This window comes from Mastigoproctus giganteus, chromosome 5, assembly GCF_048544385.1.
Source record: "Mastigoproctus giganteus isolate SK-2022 chromosome 5, ASM4854438v1, whole genome shotgun sequence".
NCBI lineage: Eukaryota > Metazoa > Arthropoda > Arachnida > Uropygi > Thelyphonidae > Mastigoproctus > Mastigoproctus giganteus.
In genome coordinates, this window is record NC_143579.1 from 198,933,997 (window position 1) to 198,953,657 (window position 19,661).

The window sequence follows — 19,661 nt, forward strand, 5'->3', positions numbered from 1 at the left end:
GTGGTAAAACTCTCCACCAGCTAAGCGGATTACTATGAGGTGAGTGCTGAAAATTAAGCTAAGCTATACATACGATCTAGTGTTTCAATTAATTAATTTTTAGTAAATAACAACTTTAGTAAACACAATTAACTTTTAATAAAAATGAATATAAACTGCATTATTTAGAATATTTCATTATGGAAATATCATTTTCATTATATAAAATGAAGATCACTTAATTTTAATCCATATTCATCAATTTTGCTCTCATAGAATTCTTTTAATGCAATAGGCTATATCCAAATGGTCAAAACCCTTCTCTTTTTAAATTTCTGCATAAATTAAGACATAAATAAAGATAATATGCTAATAAAATAAGTGAAGTAGTAATAAAGTGGATGAAATAACCTCTTGAACTGATTAAATTTTCTCAAACATAAAATAGACAGAGAACTCAGTGAAAGAATGGTGACCTTCTGATGCTTGAATCTGAATCCTTTCACACATTCAAGAGGAGAAAGGGATAACCTTTTTTGTCAAGATGGGTAGCAACAGAGAAAAGAAGTGATTATTTGCACTATGGTATTTATAGTACCAAGTGCGCAATGAGCAAAGAATTAATACAATGCACTCTCATTATAGTTCTTTCAAGAGGACTGACTCCAAAGAGCACTAAAAACAGTAACCCTTCTTTTTGGAGGCTATTTTTCATTTATCCGTATTTTTGTAGATAACATTGATTTTTTTTTTTTTCCCCCTGCAGTGTTCATAAAGCAATGGTTTTATATGTAAGTTGAAAACCTACACACAATGTCCTATGCAAACTTTTTTTTTTTAGCATTTTCAAACTATTTTAGTTAAAAATACAATAATAATTTTTAAAATATGTTAAAAAGATTTTATTAAATTAAATTATACATACTTTGCATATTACTGTATAAATGCGATAATGTAGTGTTAACATAATAATGATATTGCTTTCATTAATGAAATTTACTGATGCCATGCTATACATGCACAGACACATACACACAAAAAATATGCAAATTACTGTACCAACAAGAAAAGCAAGCAAACAATGTTGAATTTAAAACAAACTCAGGAGAGCATGCAAATGCAATAACAAATAACTACATGTTGAGTTTTAAAGAGTGGCTTATCTCTATTCAAAGATTTTAGTTAAATATGAAATAAACTTTCCCTACACCAAGAACGATTTTTATGGTGTATATGTAGTGCACATAATACATCATAAAAATCATAATACATCATAATCTCTGTATACAATTTTCATTATGTAGCACAGAGCGGAACAGAAAGTAAAATAACGAGTTGTAGTTAAACTAAGTTTAATGTTAAATACACACAATAAACAATAAATCAGAACATGTAGAAACAGAGTAACCAGTAATACAAAAGTTTTCGGGCTTTATGTTGCCTTTCACTGCCATCGCACACTGTTAAGTTCTACATTTCCAAAACTTTCAATCCAACGGTTAACTGATGAAGGTCAACATAAAGCCAAAAACTTTTGTGTTACTGTATGTATCTACATATTCTGTTTTTAATGGTTACCGTAATTTTTTTTTTTTTTTTTTTTTTACGAAAATCCCAAACACGAGAGGTATTAGAACCTATAATACTAGTACCGTGCTTGGGTTGGAGGTTGAGAAGATGAGAGAAAATATTTGTTGACATTAGACTTCAACTTCTCTAGACTAATTTTCAGGAAAGACATATGAAGGAAGGTTGTTCCAGAAAACGACAGTTGAATGAATAAATGAGGAAGATGAAAAGTTGGTTCTGTGAGTTTGAAGTTGGACAGTAAACGGATGTTGGGTGATGGCGGCACGTGTTATGACTGTTCTGAAAGAGAGCGGAAATTATAAAAGCCAATTCAGAAGAACAGTGTCCATGGAAGTATCTGTAGAAAAGGAATGCAGCAGAAACAGTACATCTATGAGATAGCGAGTGGAAAGACTCTGTTAGAGATGAGTCATTAATTAACTTAACTGCCCTCTTCTGAATGGAATCTAGAAGCCTGAGAGAGGTTTTGGGGGCACCGCCCCAGATGTGGAACAATATTCCATAGTAGGGCGGATTTGCGATTTGTACAGAGTGAACAGCTGTTTGGAAGATAAGTAATGCCAAGAGAGAAAGAGAAAACCAAGTTTTTTACATGCAAAGGAAGCAATATTTGTAAGGTGCTTGTGCCAAGAGAGAGAGAGATTAGAAGTCAGGGTAATCCCCAAAAGAGATATATCATCTTGCCTAGAAATTGGAGTGTCATCGAATATAAGCATAGGAGCAGAAGAGTCCTTTTTGCGAGATATAAGACAAGACTGAGTTTTAGAAGGATTGAAATCAACTAAGTTGTCTTTGCCCAACTGGAGAATTACCTGGAGATCAGCATTTAAGGAATTGGTAGTGGATATTCGAGAAGTTGAAGCAGATTGAACAGGGCAAGATTTCCCAAAATGGAAAGCGAAATGCAATGTGCTATTAATGGCAAAACTATAGACAGGATTTCCAGTCAATGGAAGAAGGTCATTAATATACAAGAGGAAAAGAGTGGAGGAAAGAACTGAACCTTGAGGGACACCAGCATTAGGGGAGAAGTTAGAACACAGAGAGCCATCTACCATTACCTTCAGTGATTGATTAGAGAGTAAACTGGATAACCAATTACAAAAAACAGTTGGCAAACTATAAGATGGAAGCTTGTTTAGAAGGCCTTTATGCCAAATATGATCAAAAGCCTTTGAGATGTCAAGAGCAACTGCCTGTGTTTCACTGAACTTTTCCATTGAATTTATCCATAAATGGGTAACATAAACCAGAATATCACCAGTGGATTGACACTGACAGAATCCATACTGGCAATTGTTGATCAGACGGAAGGTTTCTAGGTAGTTTAAGAGTTGGCGGTTAATTGATTTCTCCATTACTTTAGAAAGAGTAGAAGTAATTGCAATGGGACGATAATTAGATGGGAGGGATTTGTCACCCTTTTTAGGAACTGGCTGGATATGAGCAAATTTCCAAGCAGAAGGAAAAACACCTTTGGAATAAGAAAGTGAAAAAAGGTGGCATAGAACAGGAGTAAGTTCGGGAGCACAGGTTTTGAGAACAAGTGGAGAAATACCATCAGGACCTGAAGCTTTCTTAGCATCAAGATTCGTCAAAATCCTTCTGACATCCTTTAAATGGATGACCACAGGAGGCATTGAATGAAGCATACAGGGAATGGTGGGAGGTGTTTTACCAAGATCATTAATACATAAATTGGAAGAAAAATGGGACGCTAGCAGGTCAGCTTTATCCTTGGCTGAAGTCACAACAGAACCATCTGGTTTTGACAGAGGTGGGAGCAGAGATGGGCAAAAGTTGCGGCCAAAGACCAGAATGCTCATCTACCATTAGGGCAAGAAGCAAGTTTTCTAGTCTTAGCCTGTTCAAAATCTAGGTTGGACTCATTAATAACTGCTTTACAATTGTCATGAGCTTTGGTGTAAGCAGAAAATGAAACTGAAGAATTTGAAACAAGCCAATTACGATATGCAACATTCTTCTCTTGAACAGCCTTAGCACATTTATTGGAAAACCAAGGTTTAGTTAAAGGTACAAGATTTTAAAGTGGAGTGTGGGATAAAGGATTCCATTCCAGCAAGAATAATTTCACTGACACAATCTGAGCAAACATTGACATCTGAAGTTTTGAAACAGTAATCTGATCAAGGAAAAGAAATCTCACAGGTCATCCCATTTTGCATTCTTGTAATGCCAAACAACATGAGGCTGGGAACAGCTATGAGATAAAGGCTCCACGGGAGAAGAGACAATCACCAAGTTGTGATCTGAGGTGCCTAAAGGACCACTCACTTCGACCGTGTAGGTAGAAGGGTTGTTTGTGAGAAAAAGATCAAGCGTGTTGGCTGTGTGGTTAGGATTGCCCGGTATTCTTGTAGATAAATGAACAATCTGTACAAGGTCATTAGTAAAATTACCTCACTGTTAGGAAAGGTGGACTGGAAAAAGTAAAATTGCAAAGAGAGGAAGCCATAGAGCTCCAAGCGATTAGTGGAGTTCGGAGAACGGTAGAGACAAAAGCTGATAACAGATGTATGTATCTACATATTCTGTTTTTACTGTTTATCGTTTGTATTTAAAATTAAACCTAGTTTAACTACAACTCGTTATTTTATTTTCCGTTCCCCTCTCTGCTACATAATGAAAATTGTATTATGAATCCAGAGTGCATAGGCCTTTTTACCTATGTTAGCTATAATAATCTCAGATTGCTGAACTAAATGATTCTGAATAACTGAGGATAAAGCGGAGGAGAAATCGTTGAGCATTACTGATTCCCAGAGTACATTATCCATTATTCTTTTCCCAAGCAAAAAATCAAGATAGGAGGTTTATATAAAATAATTTATATAAATTAGCATTAGCATTAGCAGAGGCATATGATGCAAGAAAGCAAGCTTATGTAGCATCAGCCAAAAAAAAAAAAAAAAAAAAACACACTTCCACTTCACTCCTCCATTCGTTCGAAATACCTATCCACCTGAGCCTTAAATTTATTTAGGCTATCAACTTCCACAACAAGGGATGGAAGTCTGTTCCACCAACCAACTACCCGCTGGCTAAAGGCAAATCTCCGCACATCTATCCTACATCTGTCTTTCCTCGATTTGAATTTATGCCCTCTCAGGTGATTATTCTGAGCAAGAGGCAGTATCCCATCAGCATTGAGCATGCTCAACCCATTCAAGGCTTTGTACACCTCTATCAGATCACCTCGCCGGTGCCTAGTCTCCAGACACTGTAATTTGCAAAACTTAAGCATTTCTTCGTAAGAGCAACCCTTTGTTCCATTCACTAACCTTGCTGCCCTTCTCTGTACTCGTTCCAGCAGCTCTACATCCTTCTTGAAATGAGGCCTCCAGACCTGTATACAGTACTCAAGGTGCGGCCTGACCATTGCCTTATACAAGGAAATAATCACATCGTTATCCCTGCTAGAAAAATTCCTGTATATCATTGATAAGACACCATGAGCTACTCTTGCAGTCTGTCTGCACTGCTCAGAGAACTTCATATGTGCCTGCACAATTACCCCCAGGTCCTTTTCATTCTCTACCACTGTCAGTGTAGTACCACAGAGTTGATACGTTGCTCTGGGGTTGCTGTTTCCCATATGTAGTACTTTACATTTGTCAATGTTAAACTTCATTTGCCACCTCTCAGCCCATCTGCTCAACCTTTCTAGATCCTGTTGCAGCAGCATAGCATCAGTAGCATCCTTAACAACCCTGCCAACCTTTGTATCGTCTGCAAACTTGGACATTAAGTTTCATATACCATCATCAATATTATTTATAAATACCGAAAACAACAATGGACCCAACACTGAACCCTAAGAGACTCCACTAATAACATTAGTCCACGATGAGCAGTGTCCATTAATTACCACTCTCTGTCTTCTGCCACTCAACCATTCTTTATCCATAGCAACAATTTGCCACCAATGCCACACTGCTCCAATTTGTGCAGTAGTCTTCCATGTGCAACAGAATCAAAGTATATAATATCAAAGTTATTCCCTGCATCCAGTTCTTTTGTGACTGCATCATAGTATCCAATCAAATTGGTCAGGCAAGACCTTCCCTTAACAAAACCATGCTGTGTCTGAACTATAACTGAATTCTTGTCAAGATGATCCTGCAGTGCTTCTTTAACCAGTGCTTCCATTAATTTTCCTGGAACAGAAGTTAAACTCACAGGTCTATAATTACTTGTGTCAGCCTTGATCCTCCTTTGTGAATTGGGGTTACATTTGCACATCTCCAGTCGGTGGATATCTCCCCTGAGTACAAGGAAGCTCTCATAATTATGGCTAACGGATTGCTTACTTCCTTTGCTGCCTCCTTTAATATAACTGAATAGATCCCATCCACCCCAGGTGCCTTTCTTGTATTTATCTTCAACAATTTCTCCTCCACTTTACTCTCAATTATTACAATATCATCTAGCTCACTGCCAGTATTTACTTCATCTATGGCATTCCCCTTCCTGAATAACTCCTCATGTGTGAATGTAGATGCAAAATATTGATTTAGTTTGTTAGCTATCCGAGCAGGATCATGAACAGTTGAACCATCAATATCAAGTGGACCAATCTCATTCATCCCCTTCCTTCTAGAGTTTACATAAGTAAAGAACTCCTTGCTGTTTTTCTTTGCATCCCTTGCCAAAGATTTCTCGTAATCTGCCTTCGCCTGCCTAACCTCCTTTGTAACTTCATTACAGATCAACTTATATCTATCATAGGCTTCTGTGTCACATGTTAATTTATATGTATCCCATGCATTTTTCTTCTCTGCCATATGTCTCATTAGTTCATCTGACATCCATTTAGGCCTGAACCTTGAACAATATTTATTAGTTGGTATGTAAAGCCTAGTAGCTTCCAAGATAAGTTCTTTGAATGCTTCCCATTTTGACTTTGCTGTTGGTAACATCATCAGTTGGTACAACTGTATAGAATTTAAATACTGTCTCAGACCATCGTAGTCGCCTTTACGAAAGCAATAACCCTTCCCTTTACTCCTGATGGTAGTTACCTCCTTGAGTAAATCCCACTTCAGCACACTGTGATCACTGCCACCTAGTGGTTCCTGTATCTGCAGATTCTTAATGCATGAAGAATCACTACTGATAATGAAATCAGGAGTATTGCTCCCTCTAGTTGCCTTCCGAACATGCTGATTTAGAAAACAATCATCCAATAAATCCACAAAAGCCCTGCTAGTGCGTGAGTGACCAACCCACAAATTCCAGTCAATATCTGGGAAATTAAAATCCCCCATTATAAGACTCTCTGATTTACTGGCCCACTCTATTTCCCTGTACAGTTTCTTATTATACTCATCAGAGTCATTAGGCCTATAGCACACTCCTACTCTCAATTTTGATTTCCCAATTCTTATGTCACACCAAACTGACTCAATGCTGCACTGTCCAGCGATGTCGACTGGCTGCACTTCCTTGGATTTTATGTGTTTCTTAACTAATAGCATAACCCCTCCTCCCTTCCTATCCTGTCTATCCTTTCTGTAGACATTGTACTCCCCAAATTCCAGTTCTGCATTACTTATATCTGTGTAACACCACGTCTCTGATATCCCAACAATATCCGCCTTTGATGCTTTGAGCAATACCTCAAATTCATCAAATTTATTTACCAAACTCCTAGCATTGGTGTACACACAAGTATACATGCACCTGTTCTTTTTCTTAGCTACCCCAACATAACCCATGTGTTTACTTGTACCCCAATGACTCCCAGCAGTCTGAAATATCCTGCATCTTATTTTCCAAGCTGCTGCTGCTGCTCATTACAATAGAAGCAGTGCAAGAATCACTTTCACCTCTGCCAGTGGCTACTGTTAATCTATTAGTCCTTGTATTCCCCCAATCTAGCAGTTTTCCGACCCACCTAACACTGCCTCGCTAGCATCAGCAAACATTCTTGCACCCTTTCTATTTAAGTGTATCCCATCCCTGTAGAAGCAATCTCTCCTGTTAACAAGTACAGACCAGGCTGAAAAAAATTCTACCCCTTGAGCCTTGCACAATCTTTCCAGGGCCGAATTGATTGACAGGGCTCTCATCATATACTCCCTCTGTTCTTTCTCTCCCACATTCTTTCTAAGTGAGGTATGCTTGGACATAAGTCAATCTTGGATTTTTTAAGAGAGAAAATCAGCACTAGCTCAATTATAGTTAAAAAAAAATTTTCAGATGAAGGAACCTCCATTTTTTCCTAAATAATTTTTGTTTAAGCCTAAAGAAAATGCTTAGTTCTTCATCCCACAACAATTTTGAGATTTGTGAGATTCTATAAATACAAGGCAAAGAATTCAATGCAATACATGATATCCAGGTTTATTCCATTTTGGGACGTTAAAAAATGTGATATAAATAGGGAAGCATTTAAAAGATGTGCTATAGTTATTAAATATTGCACTGCAATCCTGTGAATACAGTGTGTATTTATAGGATGAGGTGCATTCATAGGATTAGTCATGGATTGAGCAGAAGAAAAGAGCATTAAAAGCAGGATAGTACAATAAGCAGGAGTGTTGTAATGATAGATTACTGTATAACAAGATAATGACATTCATTTCATTTGTCAAAAATTAATTAAATTTAATATCTGATATTTGAACAGTAATGTATAAGCTAATGGGGCTTAGAGAGGAACAGGCATTCTGTGTTTTATCAGACAGTCTAAAACACTGATGGATCCAATATCTATATATTTTAGAAGATTTAGGAGAAGTCCAGTTAGCTTGCCTCCCTAAAATCCACTTGTGCACACCTTGTTGGTAAGTCCTGTTCTGTCACTATGGTGGCAACAAACGTGTAGAGTGATTCTCTTCAAGAAGCCTGATCAGCATGAAGAGGAAAAGACCAAACCCTCAAGCAGTTTATTAAATATGACAACACAACAAAACAAATGGCCCTCAGTCCCCAGCAGCTTTCACTCTCCCTCTTATGTCAGCAAGAGGATAAGAGTGGAAGCAGAGGGTGCAAAGAATCTCTGGGTATGACCAGACTGCCATGCATGCAAACTGAACTTAGCCTGTTACAACGTAAGGTAGTTCATCAGTGAAGATAGGATTAGAGTTGGAAAAGGAATTAGAAAATGTGAATTGGAATATCATTGGATTAGCTGAAATAAAAAAAAAATTAATCACTTACAAGTTTAAAGTGGAAATATGCTGTACAACAATAGAAACAGTGAAAATAGTGGGTGGAGTTGGGTTTCTGGTCCATAAAGATATTAAAAACAACATTTGAATTCAAAAGTATCACCAAGGGTATCAAAAGACTACCACTCAGGATTTCTAAGAGGTACAAACTAAAGGTTATAATGATATATGCACCAACATCGAGCCATGATGAAGAGTTTGAAGAAATGTACACCAAAATTGAGACTTAGATGAACAGAAAACTCAACATCATTATGGGGGACTTCAATCCTAAGGTTGGAAAGAGACAAAACAGCACAGAAACTGAACATACAGGATTTTTTGGAATTAGTGAAAGAAATGAAAGAAGTGAAAGACTTGTGGAATTTGCAGAATCTCGAGGAATGCCAGTAATGGACACTTTTTTTAAAAAAAGGGTGAACAGAAAACAGACATGGAAGAGCCCAAATGGATTAACAACTAATGAAATAGACTTCATCCTCACTAACAGAAGATATATTGTGAACGATGTTACCGTCCTGAACAAGGTAAATGTTGGAAGTGATCACAGAATGGTAAGATGCATACTTGATATAGATGTAATAAAAGAAAGGAAAATCTAACTTTGTATTAATAAAATAATACAATAGTCTTTGAGATTAGCATTATCAAGAGCACAAGATCAAGAAAGATAACCAAAGAGGAGAAAAAGAAGTATGTATTGGAACTTAAGAACAAGTTTCAGCTTCTGCAGACCTTTCATGACCAAGATATCGATGAGGAATACAACTTTCTGAAAGTAATAAAGCCTAAGTAAAAAGAAATCCAAAGAAGAAAAAATTAGTCAAGAAACACTTGTCACGATAAACAGAAGCAACAAATGAAGAGCAAGGTAAACACCGACAAGGACAAAATTGAGTATACTGAGTTATGCAAAGCCATTAGAAAGAGACTCAGAGAGGACATCAGAAGATTTAACATAAGAAAAGTAGAACAGGCATTAAGGGAAAACAAAGGAGTTAAATCAGCAGTCGGGAGCAGGAATACAGAAAGGCAAATGGTACTGAATATAAAGAATAGTGATGGTGTACTTATATCAGAGAAGGAATAATTCAAATAGCAGAATACTGCAATAAAGAATTATATAAGAACTAAGGGAATGATGCCAGCAGTGGGGAAGATAAATCACAAATTAGCAACACATACGACATACCCGATATCCTTCCTGATGAGTTAGAATTAGAACAGAAAATGAAGAATCAAAAAGCCCCAGGTGAAGATGAAGCTACTGTAGAGTTGTCAAAATTAGGAGGAAAAGACATGCCACCGAAACTGGCAACTCTTCATAAAATACTTAGGAAAGGCGTGACAGCTAAGGAGTGGAATAATGCAATCATGATTTTGTTGCCTAAGAAAGGGCTCACATCTAGTGAGTATGAGCTTGGCACACCCAGGATCCTGAGCAGAATATCATCATTCTTCTCTTTTTTTTTGGTTGGTGCAGCATAAGCCTCAGGTTTCCTTGCACCACATGACTAATAATAATAGTAATACTAATAAATTGGAAATGATAGACCAATTAGCTTGTTGTCCCACATCTACAAGTTGTTCACAAGGGTTATTACTAACAGATTAGATAGAATACTTGATGAGCATCAATGAAAGAGCAAGCCGACTTTAGGACAGAATTTTCAACTATGGATCACCTTCACGTAATATCACAGCTAATGGAGAAAGCATATGAACATAAGACACCGTCATGCCTACTATTTGTGGATTATGAAAAGTCATTTGACTCCATACAGCATAAGACAATGTTTCAGGCACTGGAAAGATGAGGCGTAGACATCCCATACATTGATTTTGAAGAAAATACATGAGAACACTACCTCCTTTACTAGACCAGACAAAGACAGTAGCAAATTTAAAATTGAGAAAGGAGTTCTCCAAAGTTGTTTACTGCTGCCCCTTGAAGAAGCTTTCAAATGATTGGACTGGTCGCAGAAAGGAGTCAATATGAATGGAGAGTACCTAAACTATTTACGATTTGCAGTTAACATTGCAGTTAAAGAATTAGAGGAAAATCTTAACTAGTTATGCAGAGTTAGTCAAGATTTTGAACTAAAAATTAATATAGTTAAAATAAAAGTAATGATGAACAAGTATGCCACAGAGAGGGATATAATCATTGAAGGAGCAGAAACTGAAAAGGTGGATTCATATACTTATCTTGGACAAGTCATTAGCTGTAATAATGATAAATGGCTGGAAGTCAAGAGAAGAATAAATCTCAGGTGGATAGCATTCAGGAAATAATGAACCAATGTATAATCTCCACCATCACTTATAGAAGTGAAAGGCATTAACCAAAAGAATGGAAGAGAAGCTGAAAACTACACAGCAAAGAATGGAACAAATTATGTTAGGGATCAGACTGTCGGATAAGAAGAAAAGCACGTGGACCAGGCAGCAAACTCAAGTAAAGGACATTGTTATCAAAACTGAACGACTGAAATGGACTTGGGCAGGACACATAGCTCGAAGACATAACAGATCAACTAAGAAAATAACATAATGATACCCAAGAGGGGTTAAAAGAAAACCTGGAAGACAACAATTTTGAGATGGACAGATGAAATTCAAGAGTTTGTGGGCAGTAAATGGATGGCCATTGCATAAAACAGAAAAGGAACTGGAAAGTTTCTGGAGAGGCCATCCTGCAGTGGATTGGAAATGGATGATGATGTATAAGCCAATTATGAAAAAGCATATTTTGAATATTATTCAAAATACAACAAATTTTACTTTTTTAGTTTACCTCATTAAAATCTCCAACCCTTGGAATATGATTTTTTCGAGTTTTACCCAAATATCGACCACTGTTAGAGACAACAACCGCTGTATTCCAAAGAACATCTCCATGAAGTTCATCTCGCTCCAAAATTGGTGAAATGATAATCATATTGAACTTCTTGGCAAGCTGTAAAAATAATCAAAAATAATCAATCATCTTAAATATATTACAATGAAGCCCTTTCCTATTATAGGGGGGGGGGATTTGAATTATAAAATATGTATCTTTAGAAATCCTTTTAATGATCTATATTTATTTTCAAAAAAAAATTAAAAAGTTGCAACAAATTATAGATTTATGCAACTTTGCAAATTATTTTGTTTAATACACTGTTACACAAACTGTGAGGAAAGTCTATCAACAAGGTGAGAATAAGATTCAAGTAAGGAAAAATAATATGCATTTTCCATTTCTCACTTCTGTTTTAACATACAGCAAATTCTGTTCTCCCAAACACTCACTGTAATAAATTAATATCCTTGTCCACAATATTTGGGATTTGGCAAATTAGTAACAGGCAAATTTTATCTGAGCATGATTACAATTGGATGGTCTCTCTGTAGCCACTAAATTGCTACTTTCTTTTCACTTTATTTTTTTTCTTGGGTGCGAGATTTGGAAAATTAATGGTTAATATTGGATGTGGGTTTTATTACGATAGAGCAAAGGGGCTTTGAAGACAATGCCACACAATACTAATTTTGAGTAAAATATCACATACATTTCCTCCACTTTGGACAAATATAATTCAGCCAGGAGCCTACTTATATTTGTTTAAACACAATCTTATCAAACTGAGGCTTACAGCACAATGCTATATATTACAGCATGCTATAAAATAGAGAAAAACGATTTTTAGTAACCTTTCAGAAAGGTTACTGCATTAAAATATATAAACAAATGTAAAATGAAATAAACAGTAGTATACCCAGAACTAAAAGTACATACACAAAATTATATATATTTATGAAAATTATTTTTTTTGTCCTCTCCTTTTCCCATTTTTATATGGGGTCAGCGTTTTTTTTTATTGTTTTGGCATGCAATTTTTACGGCCGGATGCCCTTCCTGACACCAACCCTCACCCTTTATTCGGGCTGAGGATATGCGGTGGTCATTCCCTGGCCTTCCGCATCCTCCGTATTTGGTGGTCACAGGCTCGAACCCTGGTCTAATCAAGAAGCGTGTGCTATACACTACTGCTCCTGCCCACGTGGCTACGGAGGTGCCTATATTTATGAAAATTAATAATTTGTAAAAATTTAAAAACATCTGACATGTGGTCATTGTGTGACGAAATCTGACTGAGCATATAAGGTCCAGTCAAGCGGGTAAAAGCAGTAAAACAAATTCCAAGCATAGGTAAAATTGACATAATCAGTTCAAAAATGTTTTATAGTTAAAATGGTATCACAAGACTGGCACATAGGAGGGTCATCAGACCTCGGCAGGAATGAGTGTGTAAGATGACTGTGTTCTATGTGTCAAGCAAGAACAACTTCCTTGCTATGATTCCTGTACAGACTAGACTGTACATGTTCCAATTACAGGATTTATCTGATATAATTTAAAATGAAAAAAATTTTGTCTGTCTATGCTAGATTACAACCTGTAGTCTATATAGGGGACTGATAGGCAATAATTATTAGTAGGAATTGCTGGTTTGCCTACAGCGGCAGCCAAATCATTTCCCCTAATCACAATGTGGCTAGAAAACTAGTAGAAGCGAATATCAAAATTATGTTCATAAAAAGAAAGTACCTTCTGCTGAACCAGAGACAGAACTGGATGAAAATTGTATCTCCAAGATAATAAAGCCTGTAATATGCTCAAAGAATCAGAATATATAATAAACCTTTGGTACTGTATAGGCAAGTTCTGATGTGAATGAAGGCTAACTGTACATCATGCAGCTCTGCAGTGTATGTGCTGGATTCAGAGAGAATCTTCTTGGATATAGTAGTGCTGGATTCAGAGACAATCTTCTTGGATATAGTAGTGCTGGAAAGACAGCAGCAGATCCTACACATGACTGACTTCAAACCATCTGTGTAAACTGACAGGAAGTCAGAGTGTTCAGCTCAGTGTGCTGAATAGAACAGGTAGATGGATGATGGAGTATTAGACTTTACTCTGTTCCCAAGGGAAAAGTCGTGCAGTGGAATGCGAGCATGACAGGGTTGAAGGGTTTGCTTTGGTGTATCGGCAATCTTATCTACCATTATATGCAAATCTTTGATTAGCACTTGGACCCAAATACTGAAAGGATGATTGGCAGTCTGATGGACACTGCACAAATTTTCTCATCACAGTTCAAAAACAGATGTCCACATAGGATGGTCTGGAAAGGATTTCAGTTTTAAAGAGTAAATTAGAGACAACTGCTTATATTGAAGCAATAACGGTGGCTGCTTTCACATATAGACTCTGGACAGAAGATATTCAAAATACTCCAATAGTAATACGGACAGCCTGATAACGGAAAGGATCCAGCTATTGAAGCACACTTGTTTCTAGCTGATGCATATAGTTGGTACCCATAATCTAGTTTAAATTGCACAAGTGTGTGGTAGGTACATATTAAGGTACATTGGTCTGTGCTCCAAGATGAGGAGAGAGCATGGAGAATATTCAAGTCTCTTATTCACTTTGCACGGAGTTGACGGATGTGTTCGAAAAAATATCAACTTTTTATGAAATATGAGTCCGAAGAATTTTGTGTCTGGCACTACTAAAACAGCATTTTGTCCGAGCCTCAATTCAGGTTCAGGATGAAGATTATGCTTATGACAAAAATGTAAGCAAATGGCCTTTTACAGTTAGAACTTGAATCCATTAGCCAGTGCCCAGGAGTTAAGGCAGTCAATGGCTTATTGTGGTTGTCTTTCAATCCCAGGGGCTCACATCTGGTGAGTATGGGCTTGGCAAACCCAGGGTCCTGAGCTGAACATCATCATCCTTCTCTCTCTCTCTCTCTCTCTCTCAGGGTAACTTGGAAAATTTTTTTGGCTGGTGCAACATAAACCTCAGGCTTCCTTGTGTTACATGATTGAGAAAATAGGCTGAAGTCATCAACAACAGAGGATGCTATTTACAGTTGAAGGAAGTTGTTCTGCAATAGGATTTACTTTTATGGCGAAAAGTGTAACACTTAAAACTGATCCTTGTAGTATTCCCTCCTCTTGGAAAAAGGGATGAGAGAGGGTGGATCCTACACAAACTTGGAAAGTGATTAGATAAAAAGTTTTTAATAAAAACAGAAAGGTGACTTCTAAGACCAAGGCTATATAATTTTTTTTAAATGCCGAATGTCCAAGTTGTGCCACATGTTTTTTCCATATCAAAAAATAATGACAGCAGATGGTCTCATTTTAGGAAAGCATCCCAGATGGATGTTTCCAGTTCAATTAAATGGTAGAGACTGGACCTGTTTCTTTGGAAGGTGCATTGCATGCTGGAAGGCAGGTCATTTGATTCTAAATACCAGACAAGATAGGTATTGACAATTCTCTCCAAGATTTTGCACAAACAGCTAGTCAGAGAAATAGGACAATAATTGGTAGGAATTTTAGAATCCTTTCCTGGTTTTGCAAAGGCAAGAACAGTTTCCATGCACCAGGCATTTGGAAACTGTTCTTCAATAAATATTCTGTTATACAGAAAGGAAATCCATAGATTTTTGAGAAAGTGTGATTAATCAGTTCATAATAGATACCATCAGGTCCAACAACAATTGTCTTAGAGAGGGTTAGGGCTCTTTTTCTCCTGACCACTCGGCCATGGTTCTCAGTAGCCGAGTGATCAGGTATGGGAGTGCAGTAGCACACGCTCTTTGAGTAGACCGGGGTTCAAGCCCCTGACTGCTAAATATGGTCGATCTGCCAACTGGACCAGCGTGGCTTCCATCCTGCAGGGGTTAATAATGGTTGCAGTTTACCTTTAGGGCTCTTTTTAGCTCCTACATAATAAAAGGCACATTATAGGGATAAGGCACTTTGATATAAAATTAAGCGCCTGTTTTTCAGTTTTATGTTTCAGGACCAGGAGCTCTAGGAAATAAGATGATAACACAGAGATGTTAGAAAATGTTTCCCCAAGAGCATTGGTTATTGCAGTTAATTCTGCAATAGTACATTCATTATATTCTACGATTGATGAGGGGTAAGATCTATATTTTCCTTTCGTTTTCTGGATTTTGTCCCAGATCACATTAGTACTAGTGGACTGGGGAATTGATGATGTGAAGCAGATCCACAATTCCTTTTAACTCTGATGGCAGATGTAGCATGCTTTGACTCATTCACATTTAAAGGCTATTAGATTAGCTGTGGTAGGATATCATCGGAATATCCCCCAAGCTTCGTTTTGAGCCTTTTTTTGCTGCTGAGCATTCTGCACTCTACATTTGAAACCAGAAAGATGTTTTCAGTATGGCAGATGTAGCCATATGAACAGTATTTTCTATGATGTACATCACTGCATCATTGATAGCTTCCTCACTGACTGTAGCAATGTCAAATTCTGCTAGATGTTGAATGGCATTCCAGTTAATCTGATTCACCTTCCACTGTGATAACCTAGAAGGAAAGCACAGTCTCCCACTAATTAGTGTGGTTATCACAGGGAAGTGATCACTTTCATATGGATTCTCATCCACTTCGCAATTAAGTGAAGAGAGAAAAGATGGGAAGCAGATAGAAAGATCAAAAGCAGAAAACCACATGGGTAGGCATGTGGAAGGAATTAGTTCCCACATTTAGAAGGGAGTGATCATTAGCATTAGTAGAGGCATTTGATGCAAGAAAGCAAGCTTATGCAGCATCAGCCAAAAAAAAAAATAAAGTAAAATAAATAAATAAAAAATAACCACTTCCACTTCACCCCTCTGTTCGCTTGAAATACCTGTCCAGCTGAGCCTTAAATTTATTTAGGCTATCAACTTCCACAACAAGGGATGGAAGTCTGTTCCACCTACCAACCACCCGCTGGCTAAAGGCAAATTTCCGCACGTCTATCCTACATCTGTCTTTCCTCAATTTGAATTTATGTCCTCTCAGGTGATTATTCTGAGCAAGAGAAAGAATCCCATCAGCATTGAGCATGCTCAAACCATTCAAGGCTTTGTACACCTCTATCAGATCACCTCGCTGGTGCCTAGTCTCCACACTGTAATTTGCAAAACTTAAGCCTTTCTTCATAAGAGCACCCCTTTGTTCCATTCACTAATCTTGTTGCCCTTCTCTGTACTCATTCCAGCAGCTCTACATCCTTCTTAAAATGAGGCCTCCAGGCCTGTATACAGTACTCGGTGTGGCCTGACCATTGCCTTATACAAGGGAATGATCACCTCCTTATCCCTGCTAGAAAATTCCTATATATCATTGACAATACACCATGAGCTACTCTTGCAGCCCGTCTGCACTGCTCAGAGAACTTCATATCTGCCTGCACAACCACCCCCAGGTCCCTTTCATTCTCTACCACTGTCAGTGTAGTACCACAGATTTGATACGTTGCTCTGGGGTTGCTGTTTCCCATATGTAGTACTTTACATTTGTCAATGTTAAACTTCATTTGCCACCTCTCAGCCCATCTGCTCAACCTTTCCAGAGCCTGTTGCAGCAGCATAGTGTCAGTAGTGTCCTTGACAACCCTGCCAACCTTCGTATCGTCTGCAAACTTCGACATTAAGCTTGATATACCATCATCAATATCATTTATAAATACAGAAAACAATAAAGGACCCAATACTGAACCCTGAGGGACTCCACTAATAACATTAGTCCATGATGAGCAGTATCCATTGATTACCACTCTCTGTCTTCTCCCACTCAACCACCCCTTTATCCATAGCAGCAATTTGCCTCCAATGCCACACTGCTCCAATTTGTGCAGCAGTCTTCCATGTGCAACAGTATCAAAAGCCTTTCTAAGATCCAAGTATATAATATCAAAGTTATTCCCTGCATCCAGTTCTTTTGTGACTGCATCATAGTATCCAATCAAATTGGTCAGGCAAGACTTCCCCTTAACAAAACCATGCTGTGTCCGAGCTATAACTGAAGTCTTGTCTAGATGATCCTGCAGTGCTTCTTTAACCAGTGCCTCCATTAATTTTCCGGGAACAGAAGTTAAACTCACAGGTCTATAATTACTTGTGTCAGCCTTTGATCCTCCTTTGTGAATTGGGGTCACATTTGCACATCCCCAGTCCATGGGTACCTCCCCTGAGTCCAAGGAAGCTCTCATAATTATGGCTAAGGGTTTGCTTACTTTCTTTGCTGCCTCCTTTAATATAAGTGGGTAGATCCCATCCACCCCAGGTGCCTTTCTTGTGTTTATCTTCAACAATTTCTCCTCCACTTTACTCTCAGTTATTACAAGATTCTCTAGCTTACTGCTAGAGTTGAATACACCTCTGGCATTCCCCTCGCTGAATAACTCCTCATGTGTGAATGTCGATGCAAAATATTCATTTAGTTTGTTAGCTACCTGAGCAGGGTCATCAACAGTTGATCCATCGATATCTGATTCATCCCCTTCCTTCTAGAGTTTACATAAGTAAAGAACTCTTTGCTGTTTTTCTTCGCATCCCTTGCCAAGGATCTCTCGTAATCTGCCTTTGCCTGCCTAACCTCCTTTGTAACTTGGTTACAGATCAACTTGTATCTATCATAGGCTTCTGTGTCACGTGATAATTTGTATGTATCCCATGCATTTTTCTTCTCTGCCATATGCCTCATTAGTTCATCTGACATCCATTTAGGCCTAAACCTTGAACAATATTTCTTAGTTGGTATGTAAAGCCTAGTAGCTTCCAAGATAAGTTCTTTGAATGCTTCCCATTTTGAATTTGCTGTTGGTAACATCATCAGTTGATCCCACTGTATGGAATTTAAATACTGTCTCAGTCCATCGTAGTCGCCTTTACGAAAGCAATACCCCTTCCCTTTACCCCTAATGGTAGTTACCTCTTTGAGTAACTCCCACTTCAGAACACTGTGATCACTGCCACCTAGTGGTTCATTTATCTGCAGATTCTTAATGCATGAAGAATCACTACTGATAATCAAATCAAGAGTATTACTCCCTCTAGTTGCCTCCCGAACATGCTGATGTAGAAAACAATCATCCAATAAATCCACAAAAGACTTGCTAGTGTGTGAGTGACCAGCCCCCAAATTCCAGTCAATATCTGGGAAATTAAAATCCCCCATTATAAGACTCTGATTTACTGGCCCACTATTTCTCTGTACAGTTTCTTATTATACTCATCAGAGTCATTAGGCCTATAGCACACTCCTCCTCTCAATTTTGATCTCCCCGTGCTTATGTCACACCAAACTGACTCGACACTGCACTGTCCAGCGATGTCGACTGGCTTCACTTCCTTCGATTTTATGTGTTTCTTAACTAATAGCATAACCCCTCCTCCCTTCCTATCCTGTCTATCCTTTCTGTAGACATTGTACTCCCCAAATTCCAGTTCTGCATTCCTTATATCTGTGTGATACCACGTCTCTGAAATCCCAACAATATCTGCCTTTGATGTTTTGAGCAATACCTCAAATTCATCAAATTTATTTACTAAACTCCTAGCATTGGTGTACACGCAAGTATACATGCACCTGCTCTTCCTCTTAGCCACCCTAACACAACCCATGTGTTCACTTGTACCCCCATGATTCCCAGCAGTCTCTGAAATATCCTGCATCTTATTTTCCAGGCTGCTGCTGCTCATTCCAATAGAAGCAGTGCAAGAATCACTTTCTCCTCTGCCAGTGGCTACTGTTAATCTATTAGTCCTTGTATCCCCGCAATCTAGCAGTTTTCCGACCCACCTAACATTGCCTCGATAGCATCAGCAAACATTCTTGCATCCTTTCTATTTAAGTGTATCCCATCCCTGTAGAAGCAGTCTCTCCTGTTAACAAGTACAGACCAGGCTGAAAAAAAATTCTACCCCTTGAGCCCTGCACAATCTTTCCAGGGCCGAATTGATCGACAGGGCTCTCATCATATACTCCCTCCTATCGTGTCTGGGCAGAATTGCAGACACTTTC

General features: G+C 38.0%; 1 protein-coding gene across 1 annotated transcript in view; it reads right to left on the reverse strand.

Moving 5' to 3' along the window:
* The window catches only part of pyd3 (beta-ureidopropionase pyd3), a 247,598-nt gene that overhangs the window by 135,883 nt on the left and 92,054 nt on the right, over positions 1-19,661 (reverse strand). The window contains exon 4 of the mRNA XM_090373642.1: positions 11,563-11,724. Within this exon, the coding sequence (XP_090229768.1) occupies positions 11,563-11,724 (162 nt within the window). The remainder of the gene's footprint in view (positions 1-11,562; positions 11,725-19,661) is intronic.